This window comes from Chiloscyllium plagiosum, unplaced genomic scaffold, assembly GCF_037043375.1.
Source record: "Chiloscyllium plagiosum isolate Xiang-an unplaced genomic scaffold, Cpla_swu_hap1 HiC_scaffold_8, whole genome shotgun sequence".
Classification (NCBI taxonomy): domain Eukaryota; kingdom Metazoa; phylum Chordata; class Chondrichthyes; order Orectolobiformes; family Hemiscylliidae; genus Chiloscyllium; species Chiloscyllium plagiosum.
Window position 1 is genome coordinate 9,133,178 of NW_028270146.1, and position 23,988 is coordinate 9,157,165.

The window sequence follows — 23,988 nt, forward strand, 5'->3', positions numbered from 1 at the left end:
TGAACTCATTGTTCACAAACCTACATCTGGTGAAATTGTGGAAATGTATTTTGATGATCTCACATTGGTGACCAAGTAAGGAAATTGCTCATAGAAAGATGTATAAAATAGTACAAAAATGTAAGTAATGAAGATGATAATTGAACCAGAGATAATGCAGGTTTAGATTTTAAGAAAAAAGTAATCAAAAACTAAGCTCATGAAACAAATGAAACTAGCTAGTTTACTTAACTCGGCATCCAGTGAGGGTTAGTGACATGCCTTCATCTTCAAGTGCAATTTCCAAGCTTGAAATCCCTATTGGTGATCCATCATTAGAAATCTCAGCTAAGTTCCATTCCTCAAGCTCAAGAGTAAGATCAACTTTCAGCCCGAATAATCAAAAAATAGAAAACGCACCATCCTTATATAGTTTTCTTACCATATGCAATATTGATTGTGCTGAAGTGCTAGCACAGTTTTTTAACTACAATTTTCACACCTCAAATGCAGAATAGCCTGCAATTCAGTCTTACCTTATTACTTAGCTTTGGTTTTCAAATGGCCTGCACTATTACATATTCTAAAAGGAACATACTCCTTTGACTTCACGTGCGCCTAATTCATTGAAACAAGGTTCAATCATTTTTTGGAAAACTTGCAAGATCAGAAAATCAATCCTGAGATTGCTGGTTTGAAGATACTAACTGTAAAAGTCATTTATTAAGACTGTATTGAGAATACTGATTCCTAAATAAGTAAAATAACATTTCATATAAAAACCTTTTGTTAGTTCTGATACAAGACCTTAATGGAAATTATTTTGTTATTTTGTGTAAAATTAGAGTTGAGAGCCCAAACTTTTAAGCATATAGTAGTGGCCAATTTTACTTGAGCAAAACTTTCAAAAGGTGTGACACTGATTGCTGGCCATAGTTCTGAATTCAGCAGTGAACAGCTGATGTGGGCTATTTATTGGTATTTCTGACATTTAATGAGCAATTTTCAAAGAAAAGCCTGTTATTACCAACCCTGCTTCCAAACTAGCATAATTTATATGAATAATGAAAGATTTTAGATCAAAACATTGGGGGACTGAGACAAGATTATTACTCTAAATACACGGTAAATGTAAGGTTGGAGAATTAGGTTTGGGCAGAGTGTTGTTAAAGAATACCCAATAAGAAGCAATTGCAGGTGCACTGCAGTTTCTTTTTAAAGGTGGATAAATATTTGAAAAGAAAATTAACTTCAAGTTTTGTGGGGAAAGGAAAAGGCATGGAATCACGGGGGAAAAAAGTGACATGGGTTGCATGGACTTCAATACTATAAAATTCTGTTTTTTGAATGGTCAATTAAGAGAAGACTACTGATTTAGGTAACGACTTAGTCTTTCAAATTATATTCTAACATCTTTAATTTTGGTCAGATGACGTGACCACTTCTATGTTACACCTGAGCCCTGACACCTGACATTAACTCATCATTGCCCATTTAATTCAGAAGCAAGCAAATTCCTGCCTGAAATAGACAGAAACTTCTCCAGCGATGTCCATATCCCTTGAGTCACTGAACAAAATGTTGATTTCAATCGCTGCTAGGTTACCCAAACCTAACATATCCCCTGGGTGTTCCTCCTTTTCACACTTTAGTTACTCAAAGCCACTAAATTTATGAACTCCCATTCGGTGAGTTACATCCATAACTCAAACATAAGAACCCCATGATTTCATTCCAATAAAGCATCAAACTAAAGTTGCTAGACAGTGCTAGAATCTAGATAGTGCTGGAATCTAGACAGTATATATAGTAGACACGTCAACCTCTCATCCATTTTGAGTGTATGTTGAAAATTACTTCATCCAAGAAATATCAAATAGCATGACCTAACAAAATATTTGTTTCAACAGGCAGAAAAAAATGACATTTGATGAGACAAATAAAACTCAGAAACATTCTTAGACCAGTAAATAGCCACATGCCTGCACAGTTGCAACTATAGGTATTAAGAATGTCCCTTTTAAATAAACAACAGCTCTGTTAGGACACAAAGCAAAACTGGCCAACTGAACAGCTTGCTGGGAAGGGAATACAGATAGTAAACCAAGAAACTTGCAGAATTCACTGTCAAATTGGAGCAGGTCAGGCAGATATGCAAGTTATTTACTTTGACTGACTATAATGAATGGGTATTGAGGAGACAATGCTGCAAGGTTTTAGATGGTACAACAGATTAGAGTTTTGGTAGAACTGTTTTTGACTGAGCCTTGCTCCTAGGATTGGTTCAATCAATATGAAAATTACAATATCCAAAACTGCCTTTTGTAACATCATTTCCTGGGACAGAAACTAACTCACATCAAGTAATTAAATTATGTTCATTACAATGCAGTATCAAACAGCTGTAACTACAATTGACAATTGTCAGTTACCATGCTGAAGTCGTAAACGGAGGTAAACGAATGTACTTGGGGATAAATCGCAGAGTTGTATTTAAAAGGGCAACTCGATTCACACTCCACAGGGAGCATAGCATAAGCAGCAGGAACCTTGGGAGTGAGAACAAGCTCAACCTCAGCTCAGCAAACTTTAACTGGGTTAATATACCATCTTGTGTTTCCAAAGCAAATTTTAAACCAGAAGAGAAAACGTAGCAAATTAAGAACTGTAAGGTTACTCAGAAAATAAAGGGAATTACAGATTTCATAAAATCTCACGTATATATCATGTTTCAACAATAATAAACTATGTCTCATGGTAGACTACATCGCATTATCAGTAAGTAAATCAGACATACACAAAAGCAAGGTTTACACAAGTTGTCAAACAATTAAACAGATAATGTCCCATGTTAATGCTTGCATTATGACTGATTATTGGCAGGAAATTTGTTATGACTAATTGAGTTCAATTTGCTAACTGTTCAGAAAAGACTAAATTTGCTAACTTAGCAGCAAATTTTGCTCCAAACGTTAAACAAAAATTTCTTTGCATCATTACCCTGAAAATCAAACATCTTCAAGAATGAAGAGGAACACTCAAAACACCGAATATCCATCAGGAAGGTTAAATGAAATCTAAATTCGAACCATGACCCTCATAAGACTAAACACAGAATACATGCAAGTTTCAGTGAAGCATTTTACAACTTGTAATTAAAGTTACTTTCTTATTTTATGTTAATTTATCAAAACTCACTGTAGCATATTTAAGGATAAGTATAGTGTTATCCCATCAAAGACAAACAATAGATACATATAAAAAAAACACTAATGAGAGAATCTAATGGATTAAAGACCAAATGTTTAGACTTCACTCACTTTCTGTCTTGGTAAGAGTTCAAGATCTTCAAATGCTGGTTGCATTTTTTTTTGTACAAAGACATTTGGCAGTGAAAGCTTGCTGCCAATTTACAGGAGCAATTTGACAATTTCCTGCAAATAAAATGTTTATTCATCATATTGATGCAGATGAATCAGTGTGATATCTTCTGCAGGTGAAATGATTCTGTGTACAATAAAATGCTCAATTTTGCTTCTTCAGGAATACCTGTTGCCAGTTCTTTGCCAAAACCTGGAGAGGGAATGCACAACAGAATCAACAACAATCCAATTCCAACAAATGACACTTTCTAACAAATGGAACAACATTTTGCCTGTGTGCATCTTCATATATGAAATACAGACCAACTACCAGCCTGAACATGCCCCAGCCAACTGTAACACTGGATGAGTCAGTTCCCCAAGTGACAGGAAGCTTGAATGGCCATAAGTAATAGGCATTTTTATGAAGATTAATTACAGAACTTCTATATATATCTTTAACAAGAGAAGATTAAAGTTTATTCTAGAAATGAAAAATATAAACTATGTTACAAAATATAGAACATATCTGAAATAAATTTATTACATATAATTATGTTATAACTATTACAGAGACTTTACTGCAAGAGGAACAGATTGGCAGCTTAATATTCCTGGACTTAGGTGTCACAGGCAAGAGAGAGGAATGTCAGAGTCAGAAAGATGTACAGCACGGAAACTGCCTATTCGGTCCAATTCGTCCATGCTGACCAGATATCCTAAATTAATCTAGAACTGGATGGTGGCTCAGTGATTAGCACTGCTGCCTCATAGCACCAGGGACCCAGGTTCAATTCCAGCCTTGGGCGACTGTGATGAGTTTGCACATTCTCCCTGTCTGCGTGGGTTTCCTCCAGGTGCAGCAGTTTCCTCCCACAGTCCAAAGATGTGCAGGTCAGGTGAATTGGCCATGTCAAATTGTGCATAGTGTTAGGTTCATTAGTCAGAGGGAAATGGGTCTGGGTGGGTTACTCTTTGGAGGGTCGGTGTGGACTGGTTGGGCCAAAGGACCTGTTTCCACACTGTCGGGAATCTAACCAGATGCCAGCATTTGGCCGATATCCCTCTAAACCCTTCCTATTCATAAATCCATTCAGATGCATTTTAAGTGTTGTAATTGTACCAGCCTCCAACTCTTGCTATGGCAGTTCATTGCAGAGGCGCACCACCCTCTTAGTTCCTTTTAACTCTTTTCTCTCACCTTAAATCTATACCCTCTAGACTTAGACTCCCCTACACTAGGGAAAAGATCTTAACTATTCACCCTATCTATGCCCCTCATGATTTTATAAAACCTCGATAGTCACCTTCCACAGCCTCTAACACTCAGGGAAAATAGCCCCAGCCTATTTGGCCTCTCCCTATAGTTCAAACTTTCCAACCCTGGCAACATCCTTCTAAGTCCTTTCTGAACCCTCTCAAGTTTAACAACATCTTTCCTATATCATGGAGATCAGAATTGCACACAGTAGAGGTAGACAATCTTTCATCCGTGACCAGCTGTCTTTTGGATTTTGGAATTTTTCAGCTAAAGAATTAAATGACATTTTCATAGTAAAAAAAGAATTACCGAACAGCAGAGCCACCTGTGATTACTATAAGTACTGAAGACAGAATTGACGCTTGCCAGTGCTGGGCCACGCTGCCACGGCACGTCTGAGTGGGTGTGGAGTTGGGTTAACTGTGTGCACGCCAAACAACCTTGTTACAAAGGAAAAAACCGGAGGAGAAAACCTTCGGATTTCGTACTTTTTAAGATTTTGGATAAAGGATTGTCTACCTGTATCCCAAAAGTGGCCTAATCAATGTCCTGTACAACCGCAACATAAACCTCCCAGCTCCTATACTCAATGCTCTGACCAATAAAAGCAAGCATACCACTACCCTGTCTATCTGCTACTCCATCTTCAAGGAATTATAAATCTACAATCAAAGATCTCTTCGTTCTGCAATACTTTTCAGGACCTTTCCATTAAATGTGTAAGCCCTGCCCTACCACCTCACATTTATCTAGATTAAACTCCACCTGCCACTCCTCAGACCACTGGATCATTGCACGCTGAAGTGAATTGCTTCGTTGTCCACTGCACCACCAATTTTGTTGGCATCTGCACACTAACCATATCTCCCATATTCACATCCAAATCATTTCATAAAAGTGACAAAACAAAGTTTACATGTAGCATACTGCTGGTCACAGGCCTCCGATCCAAAAGGTAACCCTCCACTACCACTCTGTCTCTTACCTTTGTATCTAAATAGCTAATTCTCCCAGTATACCATTTGATCTAACTGTGTTAACCAGGCTACCATGCTGAACCTTGTTAAACGTCTTACTGAAGTCCACATAGACAACACCCACCTCTCTGGCTTTATCAATTCTCTTCATCGCTTCTTCAAAAAACTCAAATTGAATTAGTAAGACATGGCTTCCTACACACAAAGCCGTGTTGACTATCCCCAATCACTCCTTTTTCCAAATACATGTCCCTGTCCCTAAGAATCCCCTGCAACAACTTGCCCACCACCGATATCAGACTAATTGGTCTGTACTTCCCAAGCTGTTCCTAACCACCTTTCTTAAATAATGGCACCACAATAGTCAATCTCCAGACTTCCAGCACCTCACCCGTTGCTATCAATAAAACTAATGTAATAGGTGGGAGAGTTGCGTGACTGACAAAGGAGAATTTCATGGCTGTACTGAGGAAGGACATGCTGGCGGGCTCATCCAGGGAGTCCGTGTGGGTACAGTATAGGAATAAGAAGGTTACAATCACTTTGACGAAAATTGTACCACAGCCTGCCAACAAGTGATAGGGGAAAAGATATGTGAACAGATTATGGAAAAATGTGAAAATAACAAGTTTGTTTTCATGGGTGATTTTAATCTTCCCTATTTTGACTGAAACTCACTTAGTGCTTCAATGGGGACGAATTTGTTAGGTATGTCCGAGGTGGTTTTTGAAACTATACACAATAGCCCAACTACAGACCTGGTATTGGGGAATAAGCCCATCCAGGTGACTGAAGTTTCAGTGAGTAGCATTTTGGGAACAGTGACCACAATTCTGTCAGTTTCAAGTTAGTTATGGAAAATGACATAACTGTTATGAAAGGACAGAGCAGGACTACAGTGGCTCATAGGGATGGCACAGTGGTTAGTACTGCCGCCTCAGTGCCAGGAACCCAGGTTTGATTCCAGCTTTGGGCCACTGTGCGTGGAATTTCTACATTCTCCCTGTGTCTGTATGGGTTTACTCCCACAGTCCAAACATGTGCAGGTCAGGTGAATTGGCCATTTTAAATTGCCTGTAGTGTTAGGTGCATTAGTCAGAGAGAAATGGGTCTGGGTGGGTTACTCTTTGGAGGATCGGTATGGACTTGTTGGGCCAAGTTTCCACACTATAGGAATGTAATCTGTCAAAGACAGGCTAGTGGATTTAAGAGAAAAATGGCATATGAAGTTTAATAGAGATGCATTTTGCAAGATCTAATGCAAAGGCAGAACCATTAGGAGCATCAACACAGATAGATACAGTCCTTAAAGTGGCAACATAAATGGACTATTGAAGGTTCTGATTTGAATGCCAAAGATGACGGCCGACCTGACAGAAGTTTACAAAATTAAGACAGGGAAGGATAGAATGGATACTCAGTCTTTTTTGTAGGGTAGAAATATCAATTATTAGGGAACACAGGTTTAAGGTAAAAGAGGGTAAATTCAAAGGAGACGCAAGGGGTGTTTCTTTTAACAGAGGATGGTAAATGCCTGGAATGCACTGCCAGAGTTGGTGGTGAAGGTGGATACAATAGCAACATTTAAGAGGCATCTTGACAGATATATGAATAGGCAGGGAATAGAGGGATATTGCTAGAGTAGTGGCAAAAGCTTATTTAGTTTAGAAAGTATCATGTGTCAGCAGAGTCTTGGTGGGCCAAAAGGTCTGTTCCTGTGCGGTACTGTTCTTTGTATTACTTCTTTTACCTCACCAATAAGTTTCCATACATTCAAACCTCAGTAAAGAACCATTCCTATTTCCAAATTACAGCTCCTATTCAACAAGGACAGTTGCACTTGGTTTATTTTTCACATATTTCTGTGCATATTCATTATATTTTTTACAAATTACTGTCTCAGCCCAAAACCTTTATAGTGATTGGAACCAGGCTGACCTCATGGACAATGAGATCATTGGTCCAGGTTAACAACCCAAATCGATCAGGAAAGCCCTGACTGACAACATAACCAGGAAATTATACCAGCACACACACACGTCATGGATGTGGGGAAAAATAAGCAGTACCAATGTTTGGCAATAGAAAAGAAAAAATAAATAACCAGGAGATGAGAATCTTCTCAGTTCAGGAGACTGACTCCGAGCTGGCTGGCCACAGTCAGTGTTCTGTGCACAAATAAATAAAGAGGGACTTGCTGATGGGATACTGACCTCTGTAAAGTTATTTTAGTGACAACAGGAGAAAAAAAAAGGACATGCCTGAAGAATATTTGCTTGCAACAGTCATCTTGGAGTTGGAGAACTTTTGGCAACATTATTTTATTTGGGAAGCTTGATTCATTGATCCCTCCGATATCTTAGCCCAGTATGTGGAAAGAATGCAATATGTTTTCTGGGTAAATAATGTTAGGGTAGACAAAAAGTAACAAGTAATCCTTCTGACTGCTTGTGGACCCGCAGCATTCTCAGTTATAAGAGACTTAACCTTTCCAGAGACACCAGACACTAAAACCTTTCAAGAGTTGATGGAATTAGTTAAGGAATACTATGACCTCAAACCTCCTCCAATTCTGAGACTATCGATTTTATTCAGCTGTTAGAGAAGCAGGGGAATCCATATCTGGATTTTTGACTGGCAGAGGCATATGATTTTTTTTGCTAACATCTGAATGAGATGCTCACAGACTGTTTAACATATAGGATTAATGACATAACCGTGAAGAAGCACCTACTAGCTGAAGCCCAACTGGACTTCAAACAAGCACTACAAGTGGCACGGTCATTAGAAAATGCAGCAAGTGGAGCATGGGAGCGACAGGGCATCCTAATGGAAGTGGACTCCCCCACCTCTCTGCAGAAGCTTGGGGAACACCACTTGAGTGTAGGTCATCACAGAGCCTCACACAAGCCATACCCTGAGCTGAGGGACGCAAAGCCCGCTGGCCCACAGCAAAACCCCACAACAAAACAGGGCCTCGGCCAAGTGACTAGAAAGTTCTTCAGAATCTAGGCAGGCAAACCATTGTAGTCGCTGGTATGCGGACTCAAAAAAGCAAAGGAGTCTTACAAGGCCTGATTTGAGTAAGAAAACTCAGAGGCTGGTACCCAGGAGAATCCACGCCCTGGGAAGTCCCCCTGAGGGTTGGAACAATTAAATTGCTTAGTGACATCCAAATCAGAACCAATTAAGGTTTGGTTAAGTGGTCACCCATTTCCCATGGAGGTTGAAATCAGCACAGCTATACCTGTGTTGCAGAAGCTATCTTTAACAAGTTTGGGACTCCAACCCTTAAGTTTGCACAAGGCCTCAGCCAGACTAAGAATATATACTGGGGAACCATTGGAGATTAAGTCTCCTATGAGGAGTTGGTGCAATCCGTCAAAGCTGGACATAAGCCATGCCTACCAGCAATTGTGACTGGATGAGGAATCCCAGAAGTACAGTACAATTAATAACCCTAAGTGTCTAATATCAATATACAAGACTGCCATCTGGAATATCATCAGCTTGCACCCTTTTCCAGCGGATGATGGAAAACATTCTTCAAGGGCTACCCCGGGTTGCTATTTACCTGGATGTACTATTAACAAGGAAGACTAATAAAGAGCACTTGCAGAACTTAAACATATTTTCCAGGCAGGTGCACGCCTTAGTAGGGAAAAACGTGTTCCAAGTGACCCGTTTTGATTAGAGTCGACAAAACTGGGTTACAGGATTTTGTTTTTGTCCAGATGGCGGTGAGTATCTGGTATTTGCTGCTCAGTTCGGTAGGTGGAAAACATAAGCTTATTTAAAAGGAACCTGGTTCTACATCTAGTGAAGCAGCCAGCAAGGCTATGGAATAGGTGCTGGAAAGTTGGCTTTGAATAAATGGCTAGTTTATTCAACCAGTGATGGGTTGAGTAGTCTTTCTGTGCTGTCAGTTTTATAAGGTTTCTATACTTAGCTTAGTGGAAATTATTGCCTGTATCACATGTTCATGCTTCCTCCAAACTGTGATTAATTCTTTTAAAAAATACAATGCTTTCCAGTCATCACTGCTGTGGCTTTCAACACATCACAAAATTGCAAATCAAGAGCTGTCTAGAAATCAGCTCAAGATGAAGCATTAGCATGTAATGAGTCAAGAATCTGCCTTCTTGCAGAGCACACAAATAAATAAATGAGCATTACCCAGAAGTTGACCTAACTACTGCCATGGAAGTCAGTTCTATTCAGAAGCACATAATCAGTACTTACAACAATCAATGTCAGGTTCTTTACTTTTGGAATATTATCTTGTTTCATTTTAAAACATAAAATGTCTTTTCAACTTATTATCTAGAAATAGTTTCAGTTAATACTTCATTTAGTAAATGAATTCATAGCTAGTGGAGAGTCCAATACTGACAGTAAAAGATGTACTCGAGTTGATTGTAGCAAGTTTCACACAGGACTTCAGTTCCAGACATGTGGAATGATACTCCTAGAAAAACAACATTTATTTTAATCAGTAAATAAAAGATATTTATCACAATAGCATTGGTTAAGGTAAGGAATTAAATTAATGACAAGTGCTATTTTGCAGGAAAGGATTGACATTCAATCCTACAAAGTAGGTATTTATAACAGACCAGGAAAGTGAACCAGCAATTCTCAAAGAACTAGAACACATGAACAATAAGCTCTATTTCCCAGCCAGCTCTGCACACAAACAAAATTCTCCCTCCGTAAATTTATCATTCGATTTTCTCTGCTCCTGTAAATGCTGGATCATTACATCGTGATTACTTGGTCATCTGCAAGGGGAATAACAGATATATGAAAACTTACTAAAATGATTAAATAAAATTGACATTATGTTTCAAATGTGGAAATACAGATATGAATATTCAAAAAGACCAATTTAGTTTAGGGCTGCGCTCTCATTAGAGACAGAACTGGTGGTGAGTTTAACCTGAAGGTCACCATGAGTCAGGGAAAAGGTAGGTTGATAAGTCAGAGCATTGACTGTGACCTGAACCAGTGTGGGAATTGAATCCTTGCTGCTGGCATCACTATTTTACTTACATTAGTCTTGACAGTTTAAATTCTCACTAGTAAAATCAGAACAAATTAACATAAACTAAGGGTACTGATTGTTAAAACTGCAAACTACCTTTTCCGTCAAACATTTCATAAAAAAAGCAAAAAACATTGATTTTGATGAAAACCAAATCAGACGGAAACAATTTTTAGGCAGTGATTTAATATTCTTTGACTCAAGTGAATGAAAATCTGATTACTTTGGCTACTAAGGGAGCTGAACATAGAATACAATGACATGTATTGAATATGATGGAATATTTGAAGCAGATTGTTTATAAATAGCTTCAACGCTACCACAGATGACAGCAACAAAATAATAAAGTGAAATTTGCAGGCCAATGTATCAGATGCAGAAAGGGCTTTGGTAAATCATGCAGATTATACTGTTGTGCACACAGTAAAGATAAACCCTCCCTGCTGAACTCTGCATGCCACAAATTGCACCTGGACTTTGTTACTGTTATGAAGTTGAAGGCATGTACTTTACTTTTGAGAGAGAAAGAGAATGCTGTTCTGAACTGAGGGCTTACAAGCCCCTGTGTATGAGTCTGAGTCTATTTGGCAGCCCCAGGATGTACTGGAAAATTGAGAATATGGAACATTTGGCTGTGAAATAGATACCTGAGTTTTGGTTGCTGTTTTGACAACAATTTGAATTTAACCAATCAGTTAAAATTATGCCCCAGGATACTACAACCCAATTGAGTTTGAATTTATTGTTTTGCCAACATCGAACCAATGAGATGATACCAGTGAGGTGGTCTGATGTTTTTTGGGGGCGGGGGGGGGGGGGGTGTATAAGAATGTGAACATTTTGAAAATTGGTGAGAGCTACTGCCATAGAGAGAAATTGCTGGAGAGCTAATTGCCCATCTAACATCTTGTTCTCAAAGAAATTGGAAAACACTCTCTATCAAAAGGTATCTTTTCATGTGAAGCATTCTCGCGGTAAAAAGAGAAAAGACAACCCAGGGAGATCAGCAGCTGGAATAGTGAAGACATAGAACATTTCAAAACCACACAGTCTCTAAGTTGACATAATTTTAATAAGTGCCTTATTGGAACGGCATATTGTTATAGAGTTGGAGGCAGATAGTTAGCAGTTAACAGAACTTAGATTTGTGAATAGTTTTGATTAATGTCCACATTTAGAGTTCGTAAATAAATTGATGTTATTTTCTCTAAATTGTGGAATTTGGGAGTTCTCGGAGACTTCACGTTACATTCATTCACAAAACGCAGACATCACTGACAAGGCCAGCATTTGTTTCCAATTCCAAATACCCCTTAAGATAGTAAACTGCCTTCTTGAACTGGTGCAGGCCATGGTGTACAATAAGTCACCATAGTCCAACCAGATCTTAGGGCTGCTTTCTCACTAACAGAGAGACAACAGATGGTGATTTAACCTAAGGGTCACCTCGCCTCAAGCGAGAGGAGAGATTGAGAATGAGAGTACACATAGTGGGTTCAGTTCGCACACCCACCATCAGAAAAGAAGCTGATCATGAGCTTACTGAATGGCAGAGCAGGCTCAACCAGCTAGATGACCTACTCCTGCTCCTAATTCTCATTCAAGAAATAACCAAGCAAGCCACTCAGTTGTATCAATCATTAGAGTCTCAAAGAAATGAAACCCGAGAGACTACCAGGCACCAAAACAGACACCCGAAATAGTCCTGTCAATCCTGCGAAGTCCTCCTTACCAACATCAGGGGGCTAGTGTCAAAACTGGGAGAGCTTTCTCACAGACTAGTCAAGTAACAACCTGACACTGATACTCATGGAACTATACCTAACAGGTAATGTCCCAAGCACCACCATCAAGATCTCTTAATATGGCCTGTCCCACAACAGGTCTGACCCAGCAGAAGTAGAGACATAGTGGTAAACAGTCTGGAGTCCTTAACATTGACCCCCAACAAGTCTCATGACTTCAGATTAAACATGGGCAAGAAAGCTTCCTGGAGATTACCAAATACTAACATCCCTCAGCTGATGACTCAGTATTCCTCCATGCTGAAAACTTGGAGAAAGCATTAAGGCTAGTAAGGACACAAAAGCTATTTTGGATGAGGGATTTTAATGTCCACCATGAAAAGTGGCTCTGCAATCGCACTACTGATCAAGTTGGTTGGGTCCTAAAGCTGTTGGACTGGGTCTGCAGCAGCTGGCAAGGGACCAAAGAGAGAAAAACATACTTGACCTGCACTTTACCAAAGATATAAGCAGCAAGTGACAGAGCTAAGTGATCCCACAACTCTTAGGCAAGATCTAAGCTCTGCAGTCCTGCCATATCCAGTCGTGAATGGTGATGGACAATTAAACAACTCACTGAAAGAGCAGGTTCCACAAGTATCGGTGTCCTCAATGATGGAGTGTCCAACAGATCAGTGCAAAAGATAAGGCAGAAGTATTTGCTGCAAACTCAATCCCCTCCAGGTCCCCAGAATCAGATACCAGTCTTCAGCCAATTCGATTCACTTGATGTGAGATCAAGGTCCAGTTTGAGGCACTGGATACCATAAAAGCTATTCAGCCCTGACAACATTCTAGTAATAGTACTGAAGATTTATCCTCAAGAACTTGCTACTCCCCTAGCCAAGCTGTTTCAGTAACTACAACACTGATATTACCTGATGTAGTAACTTCACGGAGATCGTCACCCTTTATTTATACATGCAAAGTACATGCACCCTGACCAGCTAGCTCAGAGCCAGTCCCTATAGTGAAAAGAACTGCTGAGGCTCCTGCTTATCTTCTTTTTCTTTTCTTGAAGAAAACCAAAAACCAAATGGAAAGTCTACCTGAAAGAAGCGAGAGAGACAAAAAAAAAATCTCTCCTCCTCAGCAGGAAACCCACCAGCAGTAATCACATAGACTGTGGTCCAGGCAGTTCAGAGGTTAGTCCCCCTCCTTAACACAAAATGGAGAGTCCTTCACACACTGATCCAGCTCCCCTATAGGCAGCTCTCAGAATGGACAAAACCTCTCACATTCCTGTGTTTTTTTCTTTTATTGCTCCCCACAATACCACCTGACAGCGATAGTAATTATCTTTCACCAGCACCAATGTCATGTGTATGCCAGGTGTCAGACACAGTGGAAAAACAAGTGCATTAATCTTTATTTATATTCCACCACCAGGAAGAGAGGAAGCACTCGAGTGACCAGTGACAAGCAATGCCCTTCTCAGAGAGTAATGCTGCGTGATCAATGAAGGGAGAGGGCAGGGATTAAATTAAAATAAAGTTGGAAGGGTGAGGCTCCTGCTTATTTTCTTTTTCTTTAGCAGTGAATAAGGTACACTGACTGGGTGGTTTCAGGCTGTTCAGGGGTCAGTCAGTCTCTTCTCTTTCTTGATACAGAAAAGTGGAAAGTCTTTCACTCACTGATCCAGCTCTCTCAGAGGCAGCTCTGAGTGAGTAGAATCTCTAACACTCTTGTTTATGTTATTTGTGTTGTAGGTGTCACACACAGTGAAAAACAAGTGTGTAAATATGTATTTATATTCCACCACCAGGAAGATAGAAAATACCTGAGTGGCAAGTGACAAGCAGTGCCCTTCTGAGGGCAATGCTGTGTGATCAAACAGTGAAGGAGGAGGACAGGAATTAAACCAAAATAGAGTTGGGGAGGTTGGTGGAGGCTCCTGCTATTTTTTTTCCCCAGCGAGAACTTCTGACATGCCTATTCTTTCTTTCCCTCCAGTGATGACCACCAAACCATGTTCCTCTATTTGTGTTCAGCATCAGCCCAAGTCCAGGAAGCATACTCTGTTTAACCACTGGTGAGCCAATACTACCCTGATACCAAAAAGGGAGGCATTGCCTGTCAGCACGTCATTTAGGATCATAGTGAGAATGTGTATAGGCTATAAGCAGGCAGGGAAAGAGTTAAGTTCTGAGTTTTGTTAAACAAGACACTCGGCTGAGCATGACTCAGATCATAAGAACTTAGTTAACAATGGGGTACTGGAGGCAAGAGTTAACAAGGTGGAAAGCATTCATTATGTAGAGCCATTTAACAAGATGAGGTAGCATTCAGTATGTAAAATCAGTTAACAAGGTGAAAAGTATTCATTATGTGAAGTCAGTTATTCATTGTGTGACAGCAGATGGCTTAATCTTTACTACTGACACTTGTTGATTGCAATGGTAACCCAATCAATATGTATGTTGCCTTATCTAGATGCTCCTCCCTGTAAAATGAATATATAATTCATTGAGAAGCTGTTGTTCGAGAGAAGACCATGAATTCATGTCCTTGTGCACATGCGCCTGGAATAAAGGAAGGTAAAACTATGGTGTCTCTGAGCATTTTGCTTTGACTGAGGGGGGGAAAAACGGGATGATAGTAGAGGACCAACCTTTGATGACAGCTGTTTTTTCACTTCCTTAAAGGCTGCTTCTTGGCTACATGACCAAGGCTGATGGAGGCCACGTCATGTATGACTATTTCATAATTAACCAAGCCAAGGAAAGACCTAAGCCCCAGTGGGTGCCAGGACATCTTTGATCATCCTCACATTATCTTCCAATGGATGTAACCTGATCTTGTCTACTCTTCAGCCCAAGTAAATCATTTGGGGTACCCGTAACACACATTCCTCCCTTCTAAAGCACACATCTACCTGGAAGAAAATTCAGACAGTGCTCACAGTGGCTCTTCATTGATCTTCCTAGTTATTGGCACATCATCCAGATAACTGGCAGCCTGGGGTAGACCTTGTAAAATATTTGCCGTCATCTACTGGAAAAGGGCACAGGCTGAGTATACCCAAAATGGCAGTCTTGCATATTGGTACAAACCCTTGCATGTAATAACTGTGGCTTATGCTGGGACTCTTCATCTGGTTGCAATTGCAGGTTTGCATGGCTCATATCCAGGTTCGTGCAGGACAGCCCCTAACCTCCAGCTTTGCATCCAAATCCTCTATGAGAGAAGCAGCTTAGTTTTCTTAAAACCCCACAAAGGCAAACTGAACCGTCAAGCTTCACAGTTGGCATGACCAGCGCTGCCCATTCTGCAAACTAATACTGATGATTCCTTCGCTTTCCAGCCTTCTGATTTCTGCCTCTACTTTTGCCCACTGGGCAAATGGCACTGGGTCGGCCTTGCAAATCGCTGAATTGCTTCCTGGTCAACATGCAAGATAACACTGGCTCCTTTGGTAGTTGCTAGACCTTCCTGAAAAAACTCTGGTAATTTAGTTAGGATACACTCACTGGCGCTGAAATAATTCCACGAAGGCTGGTATCTCATCATCAACTCTCCCTTTATTTACACACGCAATACATGGACTCTAACTCAGAGCCAGTCCCGGGAGTGAAGAGAATCCATGAGACACCTTCTATCTTGGCAGGCAGGACTCTGATTAAGCACGAGTTCTTTGATGTTAACCTGGGCCAATGAGAGCTACCTGGTCAACCTCATTCCAATACTAAACCCGACAATATGGAAAATTGTCATATTATGTTCTGTACACAAAAAGCAGAATAAATTCAACCCAGCCAATTACCTCCCCATCTGTCTACATAATAACCTTTTCAGTGACGCTCTGTTGGGTTCCACTAAGGTCATTCAGCTCCTAACAGCCTTGGTTTAAACATGGACAAAAGATCTGGATTCCAGAAGTGAGGCGAGTGACAGCCCAGAGGAACCCTTAAAAAAAGTGAATCAGTGGGAATTGGGGGAAAACTCTCTGCTGGTTGGAGTTATACCTTAAACATAGAAAATGGTTACGATTGTTTGAGGTCTGTCATCTCACCTTCCAGAACATCTCTGCCAAAGTTCCTCAGGGTAGTGTTCAGGTTGAACCATCTTCAGCTACTTCATCAGTGAACTTCCCTCCATCATATAGTCAGAAGTAGGGATGTTCACTAGTGATTGCACAATGTTTAGCACAATTCCTGACTCCTTAAATACTGAGCAGTCCATTTTCAAATACAAGATCTGGACAATATCCAGGATTGGGCTAACAAGTGGCAACTAGCATTTGCACCAGACAAATGCTAGACAATGACTATCTCCAAGATTAAAAATCACAACACCAGGTTACCCTACTGCAAACCCACTGATAACCTCACAATGCTGCAATTCTCTAGCTTCCATCCTAAACATTAAAACAGCAACCCCCTACAGACAAGGGCCATTCAGCTCCTAACCCCATTACAGCCTTGGTTTAAACATGGACAAAAGATCTGAATTCCAGAAGTGAAGTGAAAGCCCTACGCATACACAGGATCTGTTCAGATGAGGAAGAACGTAACGGACACCTGAGAATTCTGAAGGACACCCTCAAGAATAGGGTACGATGCTTAACTTATCAGTCACCAGTTCTAATGTGCCACAGTGAGAAACTGTAATGACCTCCTTAGGAGACAAAAACGGGATGTAACCGATACGGTACTTTTTGTTGGCCAGTACTTCCTGAGAGTGGAGAAACTATACCATGTTCTTCACAGCCTTCAACACATTATCGATGAGGATAAGCACCTCACCAAGACCTTCCATCCACCTCCACTTCTCGCCTTTAAACAAGCACCAAACCTTAAACAGACCCTTGTTCGCAGCAAACTGCCATGCCTTCAGGACAACATTGACCACAACACCATACAACCCTATCATGACAATTACTGCAAGACATGTCAGTATCAACACAGATACCACCATTACATGCGGAGATACCACCCACCATGCACACGGCAGGTCCTCATGTGACTCAACCAACATCCATGTCATACTCTGCTGGCAAGTATGCCAGAGGCATGGTACACTGGCGAGACCAAACAAACACCACAACAACGGGTGAATGGACACCATGTAACAATCGCCAGACAAGGTTGTTCCCTCCCAGTCGGGGAACATTTCAGTCATCAGGAACATTTGGCCTCAGATCTTTTGGTGACCACCCTTGAAGGCAGACCTTGGGATATGCAACAATGCAAGGTGGCCAAGCAGAGGTTGATAGTCAAGTTTGGTACCCATGAGGTTGGCCTCAACTAGGACCTTGAGTTCATGTCACACTACAGGTGATCCCACTACAATATACACTGTCTCACACTCTTATATACTCACACTCATGCAGACCCTCGCTCATACATACCCTCTCTCAACACACACCGCCCACACTCACCCATGCACACCGTCTCTGACAGGCTTTTACTGCATCACACTCACACTCGACCAAGTGCGCGCGCGCACACTCATTTGCATACATATTCAGTCTCTCTTCCACCTCCCACTCCCCCCAAATCCCGCACATACACAAGTCTATGGGGTGAATTGGCATTTGCAGGTAAATTCTATTTTGCTCAAAAAGCAAGCAATCAATGGAGGCAGTCAAGTCATGCCACATTTTATAAATTCCTACTTTTGAAATAGAACCGTTCTGACTCAAGATTAGGATATAGACACGTCATACCTTTAATGCACTGTTTGAGCTGCGATGTCACTTTTTTCATAAAACCTCAAGTTATTTCGAGAATATGACTTAAAAGAAATTCTGAGATTTACATATTAATAAATAGAAACCTGCAATCCATTCTAAAAGATGGAAGACTTAACAGCAATCAAGGTTTGTTCAATATATTGTTTCAGCTGCAGGACACTGAACAGCATTTGAAAGGTATCTGGGTGGGTATATGAATAGGCAGGGTTTAGAGGGATCTGGGTCAAGTGCTGGAAAATGGGACTAGATTAGGTTAGGCTATTTAGTCTGCATGGACAGCTAGACTGAAGGGTCTGTTTCTGTGCTGTACATCTCTAGGACACTGATCTTTTGCTATAAATTCTGTGTTTTACAATCCTGCTCCACAGCTACCTGATGAAGGAGCAGCGCTCCAAAAGCAAGTACTTCCAATTAAACCTGTTGGATTATAAATGTGATTTTTAACTTTGTCCACCCCAGTACCTCTAAGATGACAGCAGAGTTGGACTCCTCAACTGGAGCTCATCCACTCTATCCATTTCCTTTCTTCTTGGTCTCTCTTTTCCTATCTTTGTCCTTATTTCTTCTTACCTCTCATCCTCGAGTGAAGTCATCACAGACTCCTGGCCTTGAAGTACATCCAGAGCAGACTCGTGGTGTTAGCCTAGCTTTGAGACCATTAAGGTGAAGCCCAGCGCCGTCTGGATGCAAGTGCTGGTGTAGACTGAAGGCAAGGCCCAACGCGGGGTGGTGGCTAGGTGCCAATATGGACTGAGTTGGAAGGACTGTTATTCCGAACATTTTATTTCTTTATTTTTCTATTTCTATGATTTGGTGCTTTTGTATTCAAGATGCGTGAAGGTCTGTAATGCAGGACTTTTTATTTCTTTATTTTTCTAATTTTTTTCTTAAGAACTTGTCCTTAAGAATCTGTATGGAGGTACATTTGTACTTTAGATGGCACCATAAGTAGTGGCTTGTAGATTTTTCACTGTACCCACACGAGTTTGTGACAATAAAAAGTTAACTCTAATCTCCAATAAGATACAAACTAATCATCACTTCTTGACATTTAACAGTGTTACCATCACTGAATCCTCCACTAACATCCTGGGTGTTTCCACTGACCAGAAGCTCAACTGGACTCACCAAGTAAAGGCAGTAGCTGCAAGGTCAGGTCAAAGGGTAGGAATACTTCAGTGAGCAACTCACCTTCTGACTTCCCAAAACCAAACAAGACACAAGTCAGGGATGTGATGGAATATTCCTCACTTGCCTGGATGGGTGGAGTTCCAACAAGTTTGACATCATCCAGGACAAAGCAGCCTGCATCCGCAAGCATCCACTCTTTTCACAGCACCACTGTATACCATGTACAAGATGTATGGAAAGAAATTTGCAAAGATGTTCAGACACCTTCCAAGCACATTACTTTCATTGAAGAGGACAAGGGCAACAGATACATGGTAATAATACCACCTGCAGGCTACTCACTATCTTGACTTGGAAATATACTGTATATACTCGAATAGTCTTTGATCTCACGTAAAAGTCGACACACCATTTTTGGCCAAAAAAATCTGGAATTTGCTATATGTAAAAGTCGACCCTAGTTCTTCACAAATAACGGATCAACATGTACGAGTAAGTGTGCCAGTCATTGCGTTCCGCTCCAGGTTTCTAATCTGCAGGTCATCCTGCTCTGTTCTGGGTCTTCCAGCTGTTGTGCTTTGTTCCAGGTTTTCAAAATTCCTGTAATTCATTGTGTTTTTTTCTTCATTCGTTTAGAGATGAACTGGGCTTCTGATAATGATGGTATGAATTCTGACGGACATCAAATTTTGCCATTCAAAAGTAGTATCCATGTAATAGTTGACCCCATAAATTTAACCGTAAGTAGTAGTCAAAAAAATTCAACTATTACTGGAGTATATATGATATTCCCATTTGTTCACTGTCACTTGGCCAATTCCTAGAATTCCCTCCCTTAGGGCACTGTGGGTCAACCAACAGCAACAAAAAGGCAGTTCACCACTATCTTCTCAAGGGCATCTCAGGATGGGCAATATATGCTAGCCAGCTAGTGACATCCACTTCCTACAAGTGAATAAGAAAAAAAAGCTTAATTTTAAAAACCCACTGTGAAGTGACTTTGGACTTAAAAGTAATGTCTAAGTACAAGTGTTGTACAGATAATGGGCGGCACAGTGGTTAGCACTGCTGCCTCACAGCGCCAGAGACCTGGGTTCAATTCCCGCCTCAGGCGACTGTGTGGAGTTTGCACATTCTCCCCGTGTCTGCGTGGGTTTCCTCCGGGTGCTACGGTTTCCTCCCACAGTCCAAAAAAATGTGGTTAGGTGAATTGACCATGCTAAATTGCCCATAGTGTTAGGTGCAGGGGTCTGGGTGGGTGTGCTTCGGCAGGTCGGTGTGGACTTGTTGGGCCAAAGGGCCTGTTTCCACACTAAGTAATCTAATAAATAATGGAGATGAATTTTAACACAAAGTGATAACTCTGTCAGAAATCAGGGATAAAGTAAAGCAAATAATTCTAAAGGATTATAAGAGCAGAAAAACCTGGGGGTACGTATTTGCACAGATCAGGCAAGTTGAGAAAGTATATGTCAAGATATTAAGGATTACAGGCTTTATGAATGAAGAAATGGATGACAAAATAAGGTCAGCATGACAAACCTCTAACATACTTGTTCAGCCTCAAATATAAAGGTGTGTCCAATTCTGAACTCCAAAAAGACAGGGGATGGTCGTTTTTCAGACTGGAGGCCTGTGACCAGCAGTGTGACATAAAGATCAGTGTTGGGTCCACTGCTCTTTGTCATTTATATCAATGATTTTGGATGTGAACATAGAAGGTATGGTTAGTATGTTTGCAGATAAAACCAAAATTGGAGTTGTAGAGGATGTACTCTGAAGTTAAGAGTATAAGAGGATCTTGATTAGATGGACCAATGGACCTTAATGGCAGATGGAACTTAATTTAGATAAATGTGAGGTGTTGACTTTGGAAAGGCAAATCGGGGCATGACTTGTACACTTAACAGTAAGGTCCGGGGCAGTGTTGCTGAACAGTTTCATTAGTTCCTTGAAAGTGGAGTTGCAGGTAGTGAAGGCAGCATTTAGTATGCTTGTCTTTATTGGTCAGTGCATTGAGTATAGGAATTGAAAAGCCATTTTGCAGCTGTAAAGACATTGGTTAGACCACTTTTGATATACTGTGTGCAATTCTGGTCTCCCTGCTATAGGAAGGATGTTGTGAAACTTGAGAGGGTTCAGAAAAGATTTACAAAGATGTTGCCTGGACTGGGGGGTTTGAGTTGTAGGGAGAAGCTGAATAGGCTGGAGCTAGTTTTCCTGAAGTGTCAGAGGCTAACAGATGACTGCAGAGATTTATAAAATCATGAGGGGACATGGATAGGGTAAATAGACACGGTATTTTCCCCAGGGAAAGGGAGCCCAAAATTAGAGGGCATAGGTTTAAGGCAAGAGGGGAACGATTTAAAAGGGATCTCAGGGACAACTTTTTTTTTACAAGAGGGTGGTGCAGGTATGGAATGAGACTCCAAGGAAATGGCAAAAGCTGGTACAATTACAACATTTAAAAGGCATCTAATGTGTACGCTAAAAGGAAGGGTTTAAAGGGATATGGGCCAAATGGGATTAGATTAATTTAGGAAAGCTGGTGGACATGGACAAGTTGCAATGATTATAGACTCCATGAGTCTATAGGCAGTTGGAGTTGTAGATCAGGAATTGGATAGTCAGCCCTGACAGAACAAGAGTCAGGTACAATCGCTGATTATTGCTTGAAAAAAAGTCACAGACTCCCCACAGTGTGGAAGCAGTCTTTTCGGCCCATCGGGTTCACACCATCCCATCCCATCCTGTTCCTTTCCCCCCCCTCAAATAACCCTGCAATTCCCCATGGGCTAATTCACCTCCCCTGTACACCCCCCACATCATGCTAAATTGTTCGCAGTGTCAATCCAAATAACCTGCCGATGTGCAGAGCCATGTGGCGGGAAAAAAAGACTGGGAGCGAGACCACCTCAGCTAGACGAGAGCTGGAGTGGACACGATGGGCCGAATGTCCTCGCTCGCTCCTACCAGCGGGGTGGGCACAGTACTGCAGGAGACGGGAAAGAGAGAGCATTCTGGCCGACAGATAAGCTCACCGCATACCCCACATGCCGTACTCTTTGCAATGAGCAGCAAGGGGCCGCGACCAGGAACTAATGCTCCCGCCTGGAAAAACCACGAGGCGTACCGCCCCACCCGAGAAAATACACTCGACATAAAAAAACAAAACACCCCGCCATCACCATGACACATCCACGACCCCAACATTGCAAACTCACGTCGCTTGTCCAACCCCCCCCAAGGAACGTTTTACTGGGCACAGCCGTCCAGCTACCAGCCGCCGCCATCACGATCAGATCAGCTCGAGCGCGCCTTCCAGAATGATCGCCAGCAGCCGCTAAGAGTCCGCGTGCGCGTGCGCGGACGCCGGCCAGCGCGGAGAGCCGCTACTGCGCACGCGCGGTGCCGTCGCCGCCACCAGTACGCAGGCGCGAATCTGTTCGCGTGCAACCGTCGCACCTCTTCCCACCCAGTCCACACATGCGCAGTACAATTAGGCGGGATCCGCCGGCGCAGCTCGTGCCTTCGCTCGGGGGGGGGGGGGATCGTTGCTGGAATCGCCTCAACTTCTGCCCGAAACGTGTAATTGGATCACAAGAGTGCCACTCACATGCCTCACCGCCACCACACCCCTGAACATTGTATCGTCTCCAGGAGGTAAAGGATTTATGGAAGAAAAGTAACCCCAAAGAATTGTGGGGTTAAGAAATAAGAAACTGAAATTTCTGGAAAAAAAATAGCAAGTTTGGCAGCATCTGTGGAGAGGAAGCAGAGTAAACGTTTCAGCTCCAATGAGCCAAAAGAAGGGTTCTGAAGAAAGGACCTGTTGGCTTTTCCCAGCAGTTTCTGCTTTTGTTGAGTATTTGTGGAGTCTTTTTACAGCACAGGAAAAGGCCCTTTGACCTATTGCATTGGTACCAGTCATAGAGTCATATAACTTTCATGAATTATAGGATAAATGCTGCAGATTAGAGTTGAGAGTGTGGTGCTGGAAAATCACAGCCGGCCAGACATCATTCCAGGAGCAGGAGAATCAACATTTCGAGCATAAGCCCTTCATCAGGAATGAGCTGATGATTCCTGATGAAGTACTTATGCTGGAAATGTTGATTCTCCAGCTCCTTGGATGTTGCCTGACCAGCTGTGCTTTTCCAGCACCACTCTGTCATAGAGTCATAGATTGTACAGCACAGAAACAGACCCTTCGGTCCAACTCGTCCATGCTGACCAGATACCCTAACCTAATCTAATCCCATTTGCCAGTACGTGGCCCATATCCCTCCAAACTCTTCCTATTCATATACCCATCCAAATGCCTCTTAAATGTTGTAATTGTACCAGCCTCCACCACTTCCTCTGGCAGCTCATTCCATACCCGTACCACCCTCTGTGTGGAAAAAGTTGCCCCTTAGGTCTTTTTATATCTTTCCCCTCTCACCCTAAACCTATGCCCTCTAGTTCTGGTCTCCCCGACCCCAGGGAAAAGACTTTGTCTATTTATCCTATCCATGCCCCTCAATTTTGTAAACCTCTATAAAGTCACCCCTCATCCTCTGACTCTCCAGGGAAAACAGCCCCAGCCTGTTCAGCCTCTCCCTGTAGCTCAGATCCTCCAATCCTGGCAACATCCTTGTGAATCTTTTCTGAACCCTTTCAAGTTTCTTTTTTTCTGAATCCTTTCAAGTTTCGACCCACATTTACCAATTCTAATCCCATTTTCTAGCAATTGGCCCATAGTATTGAGGCTCT

At 41.6% G+C, this 23,988-nt stretch overlaps 1 protein-coding gene across 3 annotated transcripts; it reads right to left on the bottom strand.

Moving 5' to 3' along the window:
* Nucleotides 1-1,808: 1,808 nt before the first annotated feature.
* Nucleotides 1,809-22,556, bottom strand: LOC148149336 (uncharacterized). Of its 3 annotated transcripts, none has more exons than XR_015757821.1 (4): nt 22,458-22,551; nt 18,673-20,178; nt 9,973-10,047; nt 1,809-3,552 (listed from the first exon to the last, which is right to left on the bottom strand). XR_015757821.1 is itself a non-coding variant. In XM_087989578.1 (4 exons), exons 2-4 carry the CDS (start codon nt 19,421-19,423, stop codon nt 3,455-3,457), a joined length of 303 nt encoding a protein of 100 aa, XP_087845704.1. In that variant the 5' UTR covers nt 19,424-20,178; nt 22,458-22,551; the 3' UTR covers nt 1,809-3,454. The 3 variants fall into 3 exon arrangements, 1 of the variants encoding a protein (XP_087845704.1); XM_087989578.1 differs by having other exon boundaries at nt 19,294-20,178; XR_015757822.1 differs by lacking the exon at nt 18,673-20,178 and having other exon boundaries at nt 22,458-22,556.
* Nucleotides 22,557-23,988: the final 1,432 nt, after the last annotated feature.